Source organism: Ascidia mentula, chromosome 5 (genome assembly GCF_947561715.1).
Source record: "Ascidia mentula chromosome 5, kaAscMent1.1, whole genome shotgun sequence".
Lineage (NCBI taxonomy): Eukaryota > Metazoa > Chordata > Ascidiacea > Phlebobranchia > Ascidiidae > Ascidia > Ascidia mentula.
This window is the reverse complement of record NC_138570.1, coordinates 10,367,134-10,381,171: the sequence shown is the minus strand read 5'-3', so window position 1 is coordinate 10,381,171 and position 14,038 is coordinate 10,367,134. Positions and strand designations below refer to the sequence as shown.

Here is a 14,038-nt window from a genome sequence, read left to right as displayed (position 1 = left end):
ATCGCAATGATACCGTCATCGAACATACGCGAAGGGAGGATATTAAAAAAGTATTTGGCCGCCGTCTGTAGTAGTCAGCATCCTATGAACCCGCTTCGACAATTCCGGGCCGATTCGTCGCTGACTTTCCAAAGTGCCAACACCCCGACGCACCACAATATCCGATAGCAGTTTCTCACCATCCGCGCTCGACAAGCGGCAGTAAGTGCGTATCAAGCTCCCCAGCGACGGGTACTTGGCCACAATAGCGTTCGCCATGTCTGGGCTCACATTGTGAAACTGCAGCAGCATTTGCTTCCAAACTTTCTTTGACCCGTCGCCCGTACGAGAGTCGACCTGCAGAACGTCAGTGCAAGTTGGATTCGTGACAAGAAAATCAGCTACTGTATGTGTGATGATTTCATACAAGAAACAATGCAATCAGTACCACCCCACATTAGAGTTATTTGTTTTGACAATACAGAATTGCTTTTACTGCGCTTGATCTCATTTTAATAAAAAAACAACATTCATTTGCTATGGTCAAAACATTAAAAAATTACATAAATTGACTGCAAACATAATAAACATAGTCATTGTTACAAATATCCAATAAAGACCAGTGTAATATCTGAGATAGAAGATGGTTGATTCAGCACTAATGTATAAAAAAATTACCTTTACTGATGACTTGTCATTGATGAACTGGACATTTTGGCGTTTCATTCTTTTGTAAGGAGCTTCTGCAACAGATTTGGTCATTTGCTGAAGCAGCAAAATGAACTCCTTAACTGTTTCTACAAATATTGTATTAATACCAGAGTTAATTTGCAACATCACCAAAGCATCTTCAATTTCTTGTGAAGTTACTTCTACTAACTCATTTTTTTTTGTCTTTTTGCTGGGTGGTTTTACACTTTGTCCATTGCTGCCACAACTGGAGACTAATTTTCGGTACTCATGTTGAGTTTTGTTTTTTATTTTTCGCTTGTATGTTTCCACACCTACACAGACAAGATGGATACTGTAGCCCAGATTGGAAAGTTTGCAAACTGCGCGGAGGATTTTTTTCTGTCGGTGGTGATTGCGCGGATTGTGCGCGGAATAGCGATTTTTTTGCGCGGATTGTAGTAGATTTTTTTGTTGTTTAGTACACTGTGCCTTTAGTAACAAGCCTATTTTCCCTTTGACAAAAAACACTGGAATAATGTATTTTTAAGAACCGATTCATAATACTTTAATGTTATTAGCGTTTACTTGAATAAAATTGCACTTTTCACAGATGATTATATCCGCTTTTTAAGCGGCTGTCAGGTACAATGACTTGGCGTAGTTGCCACGGGTGGCGAAAGCTAGTCTGGAGGGTTGCGAGTTGGAATCCCGTGGTTACAACTTTTTTCTCCAGGAACTTATTAATGGTGGTCTTCTTTCTGGCACGGAGCTACAACGCATTTAACCTAACAAAACCATTTGCCACAAACAACTGTGAAGCAAAAACAAGTGTTTCAAAACGTTTTAACTTTATTTACACTTGATTTGTAACTTGCCAGTTGCCATCACGAAAATTTATGCAAGAAAGGGAAACTTTGGTTCCTAATTTTTTTGTCGTGTAACCACTTTAGAAGCAGCGCCATGCCTATGTTTACTCCGACGACCTTTCGATACAGGGATGAGTGCCATCCCATGTTTCTTGCTGCCTTTAACATAAAGTTTGGCCATCTCGTATAACGCCTCGTCACACTGGATTGCATGGGGCATAGAACAATCAACGATTGTTCCGTTTTTGAGAACTTCAAAACTTTTTTCCATTACTCGTAGATTGACTCGACAACTGCTTCAGTGCCTGTTTTTGCATACATAATATGAAAAACCAAGCAAAATTCCTGACCTATTTTCGCGTATAGCTCGGGGTCGATGTACCTATATGGCGCGGATAAACTTTCTTTCGTTAAATAAGGCAGCATTAAACGATCTTCCATCATCGAAAGAAACTTTGGTGAACGTTTTAGAAAAGAAGGAAAACTCAAGAAACCGAGTTGTAGAAACATCAATTTTAGAAAATGGCTCTTAGCTTGGGTCGCAATCTTCCGTCTTAATGTGATCAAACATTACGGCAAAGTGAGTTTGAAACATAGGCTAATCCCCAAACTACATTAAGTAAGGTTGACTGTAACCTCCTATATATGCGCGCAGAAAACTCGGCCCAAGAATTCAAAAACGCATGTTTTTCCAAAAAAAGATCAAATGGATTTCCAAATTTGACGAATGTGCGTAATTTCGCCATTATAAAATACAGATGGCAAATACTGCATTCACCCCGCTCGACCTTGTCCTTTTTTCGTTGTTCGTGATTTTCGAGAGAAGGAGAGAAAAAAATCAACGCTCAGGTCAGTGAAGCATATCCAAAGAGCCTTCAAACCGAACATTAGCACAGAACAGTTGGGGTCTTGGGGAAAAGTCATCAGTGTTGCAAGACTTGGAGCGATTTGTGCGCGGATTAATAATTTTTGCGCGGATTGCTAGTAAAATAACGAAAATTGCGCGGATTTTTGACCGATTTTAAAAATTCTGCGCGGAGGATAAATCCTCCGCGCACGACATATTTTCCAATCTGGACTGTAGCCAAGATTTTGGTCTGCAATATTGCATATCCACTGCTGCAGTGAAATAGCTGAGTCATTACTGTAACCTGCAATTAATGAAACAAATTCACTTTGAGGCAACACGACCAACATTTCGGGTTCATCTTGCATTGTTTCCACTCCAGTTAAACTCTGTTCCTCATTTGCTTGGTAGAAAGTTAATCGGCGTTTCCATCGTATGCAAGGAATGCCATCACAGAATATTTCAAACTTTGGATCTGAATCATTGTTTAACATGGAAATCAATTCCTCTGTATCAAATATACATGATATGGATGAATCAACTTTGCAAACCATTCTTTTCAGACACTCCTCGGGTTTCAAAGATTTAAGTTCAGCTTGTGTTGCTTTACGCTTTAAAATTTCAGCCTTTTTCTGGTGCTTTTGAGCCTTTTTTTCAAGTTTTTTGTCAGTCTCATCCTTACCAAGTTTTTCAGACACTACACAACTGCCAATCTCTGTGGATTGGCTTGTTTTTTTCTTGGATACCCCAGACACTCTGTCGGAAAGTGGGACATACTTGCCAGTGTTTTCATCACCGCTGCTAGAATCAGATAAAGTTACTGTTGTAAACTTCTGGATTGCAGTAAGTTTCTTTTTGTTGGTGCATGATATTGTAGGCAATTCATCGTCACTACTGTCGGAAATAGCCCAGCCACTATTTTTTACACAGGCCATCACAATTTCTGTACATCATATCAGCTAAGAGCATTAGTTTTCGACTTGGCCATGTCTGAAGTATAATAATCGTACAATACCATTTTTTTCTGAAATAAATACAGAGAAAGTAACTAAAAAAAATTTCTTCAAAACGCTTCTGGCAATGATATTAAGTGCAACGTGCAACGTTAACAAATAAATCACAAATAAGCACAGCTATCAACACATCTTCATCACTTCACGGGAAATAGGAAAAATTTCGCGGTTTATTTTTGCAACAGATAAGCATGAGAGCACACATAGAAATCGTTTTGTGATTGCGTTGGTGCACTGAAGCTGAACATCCATTGACTAAAATAAAACATGTTTCAAAAAGAACGAAAATTTTCTCAGTAGGCGAACCAACCTTTTGTTGACCAAAGTTAAAACGTCCACAAACGCTTGCACACTTCGTGAGCGGCAACAATACTAAAAAGTGGTCTTCTTTCCCTTTTTGGTTTTGTAAAGTATCACATATTCCGGATATTCAACCAAGCTAAAACACATTACCTATAATGTGATAAACGATATTTATTTAGAAATTGCGCAAAAACGTTCAGCGAACTAGGTTTGATAAAGAGCATTCTGTAATAAAACGCGTTTCAATGAAACAAAAAAGTAAATGCATATAAACCCAAAACAGTTTAACAACACAAAGCAAACAGCTAATAAACGCCATTTTTCTTCGGCGGGTGTTTTTCCAGGCTTAAGAAGAGATTCATTTTTTCGTCAAAGTGAATCGGTCGGAAACCCGGTTCAATGTAGCGTCGAGTCATATTGGATCCGAGGTAAGTGATAAGCATGCAACACTCCTCCAGTCTCTTTAACATTTTTTGGTACTTTGTTCGGCTGTAGTTTGAACTTCGAGGGTTGAACGCTAAAATAAAACGCTTTGGGTTGAGAAACTGTACTGCTGGGCTGTACATACAAGAAGCTTTTTTGATAAACACGAACATCGTAAACTGCATTATTGCCTACCCTTCAAATGTGTGGCGATATAAATAAGAACCGACTTTTTGACGGAAAGGAATGGAAATTTGGGTTTGAAACATCCAGCGGTGGTAAGAGATTTTATAATACATGAGGCAGCACCTTGTTCCAAATATCCGAGCATGGGAAGACTGGTTAAGCTGAAAACACGTAAATAGATATATCGGTTATTGGACGTTGTTGAAAATATTCAAGCAACGCAGATGCGTCACGCTTTATTTCCAAAAAGCTTACTTCATTATCTCCTTCTTTGGAGGAAGTTTGTTCGGAAGTTTTAGGTCGGCGTATATTTGCGGCCGCTTCATGAAAAAGTTAAGTTTCTCTTCGCTTTCCATTGAATAGAGTTTGTTGTTGAACTCCACAATGTAATCCGGGCTACCCTCGACCAGTCCTTCGTACCTGCGTTTCAGGTAAAACATCATTTTAAGTTATAATGGCCCAACGACTACCAATAATGGTTAAAATATACTTCACTTAAACCTATTTAGTTCATCGCAACCTATGTAAATGATTTGTTTGCAGATGTACCTTAGCTTTCCTTTGAAGAAGGTCACAGGGCAGTAACCGTTAAGTTCAATTTTCTTGGGAAACATCGCTTTTACTTCGGCGTGAGTTCGACGTTTGGGTAAAGCATCCGCACCAGGCAACGTTTTAGCAGCCAAGGGTGGAACATATTTCTCAGGATTTGCTGGAAATGAATGTTCGTTTTTTTCTTCCATAATAATTTTTCTAAAATAAGCTTACCCAAAAATGTCAACATGTCCTTCTCAGAAGCCAGTTTGTAATACTTCGAACGGAATTCCACGGCAAAATCCAAGGAAGTATTCGTGGAACAATCGACAAGTTCGTCTCTGGCATTCAAACTTACAGGACAGTATTGACCGTATTCTCCTAGACGAGGTTTAAATTCCTCCGGGCTGATGCACAAGTCGCAAAGCCGAGCTGCTTTACCTGGAAACGGTTGAACATTAGACTTAATTCATATGGTCATGACACCAAATTCAAATGATGCAAACCTTTTTCAACACGGTCCAAATAATCCTGAATCTTTTTGACGCCATCTTTTGTTTGTTCCAGCACAGATGCCCATAGCTTCCATTTAGAAATCTTTCCGTCGAGTTGGAGCCAGTTTTGATGCTGCTTCGTGTAGTATTTGCGTACTGATTCAATTTGCTCTTTATAGCATGTGTGTTTTAGAACTGTGATTTTGTCACTGCAACAAGAACACAGCGATAAATTTACAAGTAATTTTGTTATGTCGTCTGGTAGTGAAACAAGATTTCTTTAATCTAGGTTTAAAACACCACAAAAAATATATTAAAAAATTAAGAAAGTATGCTTTGCAAATCTCCAATTCTCAAAAGCGTTGAGAAATTATAAAGCAAGATGTAGCACCAGAAAATTGCAATGCAGATTTAAATATGACAAATTTGTTGACAAGAGGAGTTTACAAACCTGTCATGAACTGCATAGTCAGCAGTGTTTGCCAATCTATCCTGTTCAGCCCGCACCAAAACCTCTTTTTCGTCGATCATCAGTTCAATAATCTTCACCGGACAAATGCCCTTTTTATGAAGCATTTCTACTTCTTCAGGCGTGTTTGGGAAACCATCCAAAACATAACTAAAAACACACAATGGCAATTTCATACAAGCAACTTATTTGTGCATACTATCCTTACCCTCTAGTTGAACATACGGTGTCAAGCAGAGTTGTGGAAAGACATTCCACTGCTAAACTGGTAGGAACCACAGAACCTTCGTGCAAATGGGTTTTCACATGCTGAGCAAGCACCGAGTCGGGTTGCTTGTCGAGAACGTCACGGATGCATTTTCCCACCGAAACGTGACAAGCACCGTAATCGTCTGTAAATCTTCGCGACACTGAATCACAAACAAGAAGCATTACTTTGCGTGCATATCGACATTACGGTAGGTACAGTGATCGCCAGGCCAGCATCTGGAATGTATATGCTCAATATCTCAATTTTTCAATAATTGTAGTCATTACTTTGTATTATCGCACTTTGGCTATCAGTAACGTGCATTTGTATCAAAGATATAGTAGACACACTCACATGTCGATTTGCCAGACTTAGGAGGACCAACTACAGCGATTTGAACTGGCACGACAGGCTTGGCTTGGTGCGGACTCTGAATGTATCGAACAGGATCCGCAATAAACTTGTTTCTCGACTCCAGCGACGACAGAAAGTATACGTACTGGTTGTAAGCCACGGGAAGGAAAGGGTTGGTCGGGCTTGAAACCGATTGAATGACATCGTCACATTCGTGAAGCTGTAAAGATGAAAGCATTGTCATTCGCATGTTTCTAACTCATTAATGTACTCTCACTTTAACGGGATCCCATTTTCCAAAGGAACTTGGGTGTTTGTAACCAGATACAAGCATTTTGTCCGCAATGACTTGGCTCAGTGGATACACGCGCTCAAAAATTCCGTTTCTGTAATCGAGGATGGATTTCATCTTACTTTCGACCAAGTACTTCACCACATGCGGTTTTCTGCTCGCTTGTACCTCGATACGCGGAATTGAACATTCCTCCAGTTGTTCTTGGACAGCCTAAAATTAAACAAATGATTATGCGACAATATTTTCATTGCACAATTCCACTGCAACCGGTTATTGATGCGACAATATATTTACCTGAAGCTTACCGACGTCATCGTCAAACCATTCTCCAAACTCAGTTTTCATTCGATTTCTTGCATCCTCTTCTTCCTCCTCCTCCTCTTCTTCAGCTTCTTCTTCATCCTATGTCAAATTAATATTTTATTAAAAGGCAAAAAACGCATAATAAAATTTAAAAAATTATGGGTTACATCAAATTCATTGGCAAGAATGTCCTCAATATCCTCTTCCTCTTCATCTTCTTCTTCCTCTTCGTTTTCATTTTTCTCAGCTTCTCTTTGTAGCCTCCTTTCCTCTCTTTCAGCCAACAGAATTTTACGTCTTGCTTCCACTTTTTCACGCTGAGCGATAACGACAATACAACAGGAAGGTCAAAAACACTATTATGGTAAACATTACCTTTATTGTGTCTTTCTCTTCGCGAATTTTGTTTTTCTTGTTGTCCAGGTGTTGGCGTCTCGTGATCCACTTTTCCATCCTTGATGGCAACAATCTGTTGATCACATCTTTGTCCTCAACCATTAACAACAGCGCAGCATCGGGATAGAGACCAGACTGCACTAAAAACTGACATTCTTCTACAGTTCTTGGGAAGCCTTCAAGAATAAATCCTGTGGATCTGTTGAAGGAAGATTTTGTGTCATTTATAATCACCAACTGTGAACATTGCATTCACTACTTGTACGGCTCTTTTCTCCACCACCCAGGAACAATTTTCTCTAGAATTTCAGGTGGCAAGGGCTCATCATCTTCTAAGTTTGATTTGATCGCTTCTTCCTCATCTGTGAGATCGAACTTTTCCTCTTCCTCCATTTGATTGCCCTGAAGTTAAATTGTGTTTTCACTACTACTAAAACAGATGTACACTTTTTAATTTAAATCAGTTATTAAAAGACCTACTCCTTCGGCATCAGGGTCAAGTGCCTTTTTGACAGCTTCGTCCACTGAAACGGAAAGTTCCTTCTTCATAAGTTTTTCCTCTTCATGCTCGGGCCCTAGTTTTCTTGCAGTTTTCGGCAGGATCATTTCCTGCGCACGATAAAGACTTTTAAAGAAGAAAAAATTGCTTTTTATTGTAACTTCATTACCTGCAATCGTTCCCGAAAAGAAATATGAAACGTCCCCAACATTTCTGAAAGCCATCTTCCATGCAGTGATTTCCCAGCACCTCGTGCACCTAGGATTATTACTCTTGGGGGAGGGGGTGACAGTGGTTTGTCACTTGGTAAGAAAGGTAATGGATTTTGTACAAACACTTCCCGAAACTCAGTTGACTTAAAGTAATAAATCCTTTCACGATACTTGGCTGCTATGTCAGGATTTCCAGGCCAAAGTACGTTTTCATTCTATAAAAAAAAAACAATTAGAAGGTCATTTCCATAAAATAGGACATTACAAGAGGACAGAACTGATTGCATACAACCACGGTGGTCCCGACCAAGAAAAATGATATGAAAGCACAAACGTATATCACAATTATTTTGAGTGTTTTATGGGCTCAATTATAAATATTGTATTTACATTTAGTGTATTGTTATTTTAACTCAATTTATATATTTTATAATAATTTACTGATCTCCAACCTTCAAGGCAACTGGGTCGTAATGCTTTGAGTATCCGAAATGTTTCTTTTTGTGTTGCAATGCCTCCTCATCTTCATCTTCCTGTTCTCCATCCATCTCATTTTCCGCTGTTGTATCTTCTTCTTCTTCATCAAGATCAAGGCCAGAGAAGTCCCAGGCTTTGTAACCAAACATGCCTGCACACCATAAAACACTTTGTATGTTTGGCAAAAAGTAGTTTAAATGGAGTATAAAATAATAGATTACTTTCTATTTTCTTGACAGCGAGCTCAACAATGGCTGCGGTTGTCATATCCAAGATGTCAACAGTGATAGGTTTACTTGTGGCAGACCCAGTCACAGCGTTTTGCAATGCACCCCACTCTTTGTCAAACTCATGAAGTAAATCTCTTAAATTGAGGAACTCAGGGGCATCATATGGTGGGACTCCAACATAATACTTGTCCTCCAATTCCTTCAGCTCTGTACAATTGATGGAAAATATATTAATTGAAAAAAAACTTTTTTCTAAATAAGGGCAGTCCCATAAAAAGCACCAAAAGCGATTTCAATTATCATTAATTATTTTGGCAACAATGCTAACCTTTGCGAAGAGTGTTGATGATTGTTTCATCTAATTTCATGGGTGGTGTTGGTCCCTTTTCACTTTCTACTTCATCTAAAAAAAAGAACAAAAGATTATCTACAAAAGAAAATTTCCAGGCAAACATAATTTACAATAAAATAAAATTAATACAGCTAAATATAATAAACAAGATGTGCTACTGTTCAAACCTGTTTCAGTTTTGCTTATTTCAGTATCTGTTTCACCATCTAGGGTTTCAGCTTTTTCTGCCTCTGATTTTGCTTGCTCTTCCATTTCTTGTATGACTCGTTTCTGTTCCTCCTCTTCCTCCTATTCATTGAACAAGAAATCCATTGAAAAAGAATCTCTTACCTGCTTCATAAAATAATTCCAGAACATACCTGAAGCTTTTTTTGTTTATCCTTGATCAGCCTCATCCGATATTGCCCGGTGATATCTTCTTTATTCACTTCATAATACCTGTAGAATTAGTCATAAAAATTACACATTTACTGGGTTTAACTCACATGTTACAATGCTACCACACTGTTGCTTCGTTGTAAATTATGCAGGCAACTAACAATGACCAACTAACAATGACCAACTAATACAATTAATGAAGAAATAAAATGTTCAGCATTGCAATGTACAATAAACATAAGAATATTAATTTGCTTAATTGTACAACCTTGCTGTGTTGTGTAAATTACCTTTGTCTCACAACCTCCACATTTGGAGATTTGTCAGCAAGGAAAATAACTTCATCAGGGACAATAGATTTTTCCACCATCACTGCCCATTGTTCCTTTGTTTCAGGAAAGTTGTCCAAAATCCAACCTCCACTCCTGTGATTAGAAACATTTAATAAAAAAGATACTTTTACATTAACTCATGCAACATTGAAACATCTTTCATTTAGTAAGTTTACTAAAAAAAATACAATTATCATATTTTTTATTTGCATTATTTTTTATGATGAAACACAAGAATAAATAATGAAGTGAAAGAGTGTTCATAAAATTTGGGTTAAATTTTTGCATGACCAAGGAATAGCAGAAAAATTATTTCCTAATGGAGTTGAGCTAAGAAAAAATACCTCAAACAAAACAAATTTTATTTTACTTTGGTGCATCTGGATCTTCTTTCAATCTGTCTTCAATCATTTTTTCGATGGCTTCTTCCAAAACATTGACATACTCATGGGGTGGCAATTTTATTTCTTGACCTTCAGCTGCTTTAACCGCATCATCAACAATCTTTTTGACCTGAGCAAATTTTTAACAAATGCATGAGCAATAATATGATGGCACAGGGGTACATGATGATGATGACACATAAAGACTACTCTACTCAGTTATTATTGCTTGTACCAACAAAATAAAGCAGAAATCACAGTAAAGGCTTGTTATATTTGTGGAAATAAAAAAGCTGCTAACCAACCTCTTCATGGTCTTCTGTAACCGTGGGAACAGGACTTGGTTCCCTGGCATCAACAGTGTCGGCCAAACTATCCTCATTTCTTGTCAATAAACTGTCTGTAGCTTCATTAGATTCATCTTCATCATCTAAAAGTGCATGTAACTTTTTGGCCACTGATACTAGTTAATTTTTGTGCCATTATAAATGAACTATAAACTTCAGATTAAGTTATGAAACAAATTATATAGAATGTGCATGCATTAATTTTTTTGAAAAAAAGTCTTGCAATAACCTCAAGCAAACTGATTTAGCAATTTTTTTTAACCTTTTTCAGCATTTTCTAATTCTGCCTCAGCTTCTGCTTCCAGTGCCTTGGCTTTTCTTTGTTCATTTCTTTCCAAAGCCTCCTGCTCAAGTTTATTTTGCACAAGAACTAGTGCTGACTCCAGTGCTTCCTGTAAAACAAGCCATGGCATAATGAACATATTCAAGGGTAAACATGTGGTTTATTTAACAAAACAAATTATATACCTGCTTAGCTTTAAGAACCAATTCGGATTTGGCCTCAACCAGCTTATCTTTCATGAGAACTTTCATGTCCAAAACTGTAGCCTGAAACAGATCATTAAATATTTTTATATAAGTTCTTTTTGCATGTATATACATTGCTATCCGACATAAATCCCATAGCAGTAGCATGCCTTTGTTAACAAAATCTCATTTTATTGCAAAAAAAACACTTTGTTATGTTGTCATATATTTTAACATTTAATATCGAGTTACCTTGTACTTTTCTGCCAGAGCTTGACTGACTGTAGTTTTTCCTGACAATGGAAAACCTAGCACAGCAATTTTACAAGGTGGTGCTGGCATCGGTGGCATTAAATATGGTCTTGGATTTTTTAGAAACTTTGTCATTGCTTCAGGTGATGACATCACATAGATCTTGTCCAAGAAACTTACTGCCAAATCTGGCTTGCCCTGATATTGTAATACTTTAGTCAAAATGATTTCCAAAAAAATAATTTACATATCTTTAGGGTAGTTACTTGATTAATGTTTCCTTCTTTCAATGAAACCGGGCAAATTCGCCCCCACTTAGATCTTCTCCATCGATATCGAGGAGCGGGCATTTGATATGATGCCAACATTCTTAACAGCTCATCCTACAAAATAAGTAATTTGCTTTTCTTCATTACTAAACATTAAATTTTTGTGTTAATCAATGTAAGCTATGATAAATAAAGCAGTGACTTACAGTTTCAATTTCATCGGGTAATTCCTCTTCATCAGGATTTTGCAGTCTTGTGGGAACAACTGCACGTCTAAATGTGTACGTGTCAAGTTTGTTCAAAAGTTGTCGGAAAATTGTCATTGGTGGAAGGTTGCCATCCAGTTCAATGACATACTGCTGGTTATGATCAGCTATATAGTTCTGAAAATTTATAAATCATATTTTAATGCATTCTGCCACTTTTATTTATCACACAATTATACCTCAATTTTTGTTAATGCCACATCCTTGTAAGCAGTATTTGAAAAATCAACATGGTCTTTTAAGTTTTCTGGTGCATGAACAAGGCGATTTTTTGATTCTTTGTCAATCTCCGGAAAGTCCAACACAGCCTGTAAGCATTAAAGATTTCTACATCGAAAAATTTCACTCATCCTCAAAACACAGTTAACTCAAAGCTGCAGAAATGTGGCCTGCTGACTGTTTTCTAGCTATAGAAAGTTGTTGTTTTCAAATATAAAAAGTGCAACTCGGGCCACAACTCTTAAGTTTAAATTTTTACTTGCTAGCGCTCGATTGGTGTATTCGACCCATAGGTGGTAAGGGTTGCTCAACCCGGTTGTAAAGAATACCAAGAATAAAATTTAAATCCTTTATACATTTTTTCACCTCTTCTCCAAAACTTTCAACGTCTTCTCCCTCTTCCTCCTCCTCCCCCTCACCAACTTCCACAACAGATTTGTTCGCTTTGGGCATTGGTGGATCCCACTGTTGTTGAGGGTAAATATCACCAGTGTGGGAGTCAGTGCGAAAGCCCATTCGTCTTGATACAATATCCACATCGGGACACTGAAAGTGCAGTTTTCCGTTCAATTGTTAATACTGTTTTAAAAACACTTTGCTTTCATTTTCTGACATTAAAGGAGACAGCAAAATTACAGAATAAAAAAAAAACATCAAAAATAAAAACAATTGTTTCTAAATATTGTCATTGAACTAAAATAGTTCCACACCTTCATATTGATAACTACATCAGGTGAAAGGTTCCAGTTTTTAATCATTTCCATTTGTTCATGTATTGACAAACCATTATCACCAACAACAGGCAAACCATCCAGCACATAACCATAATGTGCAACTTCCAGTGATGTTACCTTCTCTCTAAATATATAGATATTTGTAAATACAATCACAAAAGTTAATTTACAACTTGTGAGTCCTATATTTTATTTTTGAATTGTCAAATTTTTATGTACCTGATAAGTTGAAGTACAAAGTCATTTGATAATGATTCACCCTTAAATAAAACCTCTTGCATTTTCTTTCCTATATCTGTGTTCAATTCAATTTCCTTGGTAATAGTGTCAGTACCTAAATGCATAAATCAGCAACCATGTGAGTATTTCTTGAAAAATATCATATGAGCACAAAAAATACAAATATGCAACAAAAAAAAATTTACCATTTACTAATTCGCATCTCCAATACTGAGCAAGTTTCTGAGCAAGTGTTGATTTGCCACAACCCTGAAAAATAATTTTATGAAACTTTAATTTGAGTGCAAGTTAAACCTAAAAAAATTAAATCATACAAATTTAACACTTGTCTGTTTATTAAAAACAAAAATGCAAACATGGTTAACCTTCACATACTAGAAATACAACCGTATGGAACATAGATATTTTATAGTTTAGGCCTACTAAGCTAAAAGTTGTACAAGTAAAGCATCCGTTTTTCATTTCAATAAAAAATATTGCTTAGTTTTTATACCGGCTTGCCCAAAACCACAAAGCATGTTGGTTTTGATTGAAGAAACTGTTGTTCAGTTACATCTTCATCAAAGTGATCGGCGAAACTCTGTTTTTGCTGCAAAGCCATGGCTTGGGCGGTGTCAGGCTCACCACATTACAAATCTAGGAAAAACTCAGGAAAGATGAGCACTGCAAAAAACAACCACTGTCAACAATTTCTAAATGTCATTACGCACTAAACGGAATAGCATAAATCGATTTTCGCGAGGTAATGTGCGAGATAAGTTTATTTATTTAAAAGACAATCTGTGTTATACACAAACAACAACCTTACTTCGCACTACGCACCTGGAAGGCTGCTATAGCAACCATTAGTGATAATATGGTAACCGCACTACACTTTTCCGTAGATTCTGCATTAAACCATAGAAAACTTATATATGATTGTTTGTCTCAGTAAACTATATTTCAAAGACGGAAGAAAACTGATCTTTATTTATGTAGACCTATAAACGTGTTTTGTGA

The 14,038-nt window shown here is 37.2% G+C and overlaps 1 protein-coding gene across 1 annotated transcript; it reads right to left on the bottom strand.

Moving 5' to 3' along the window:
• Positions 1–3,833: 3,833 nt before the first annotated feature.
• On the bottom strand, positions 3,834–13,698 carry LOC145904009 (adenylate kinase 9-like). The gene is made up of 35 exons (XM_082992216.1): positions 13,533–13,698; positions 13,225–13,288; positions 13,019–13,133; positions 12,776–12,923; positions 12,432–12,611; positions 12,026–12,154; positions 11,787–11,963; positions 11,578–11,694; positions 11,312–11,509; positions 11,060–11,140; positions 10,854–10,983; positions 10,550–10,674; positions 10,232–10,374; positions 9,820–9,954; positions 9,511–9,589; positions 9,319–9,439; positions 9,128–9,202; positions 8,791–9,006; positions 8,545–8,720; positions 8,050–8,307; positions 7,862–7,990; positions 7,641–7,783; positions 7,361–7,580; positions 7,153–7,302; positions 6,977–7,084; positions 6,665–6,892; positions 6,388–6,607; positions 5,992–6,193; positions 5,766–5,933; positions 5,327–5,523; positions 5,055–5,261; positions 4,839–4,998; positions 4,545–4,709; positions 4,299–4,450; positions 3,834–4,197 (listed from the first exon to the last, which is right to left on the bottom strand). Exons 1-35 carry the CDS (start codon positions 13,638–13,640, stop codon positions 3,986–3,988), a joined length of 5,436 nt encoding a protein of 1,811 aa, XP_082848342.1. The 5' UTR covers positions 13,641–13,698; the 3' UTR covers positions 3,834–3,985.
• Positions 13,699–14,038: the final 340 nt, after the last annotated feature.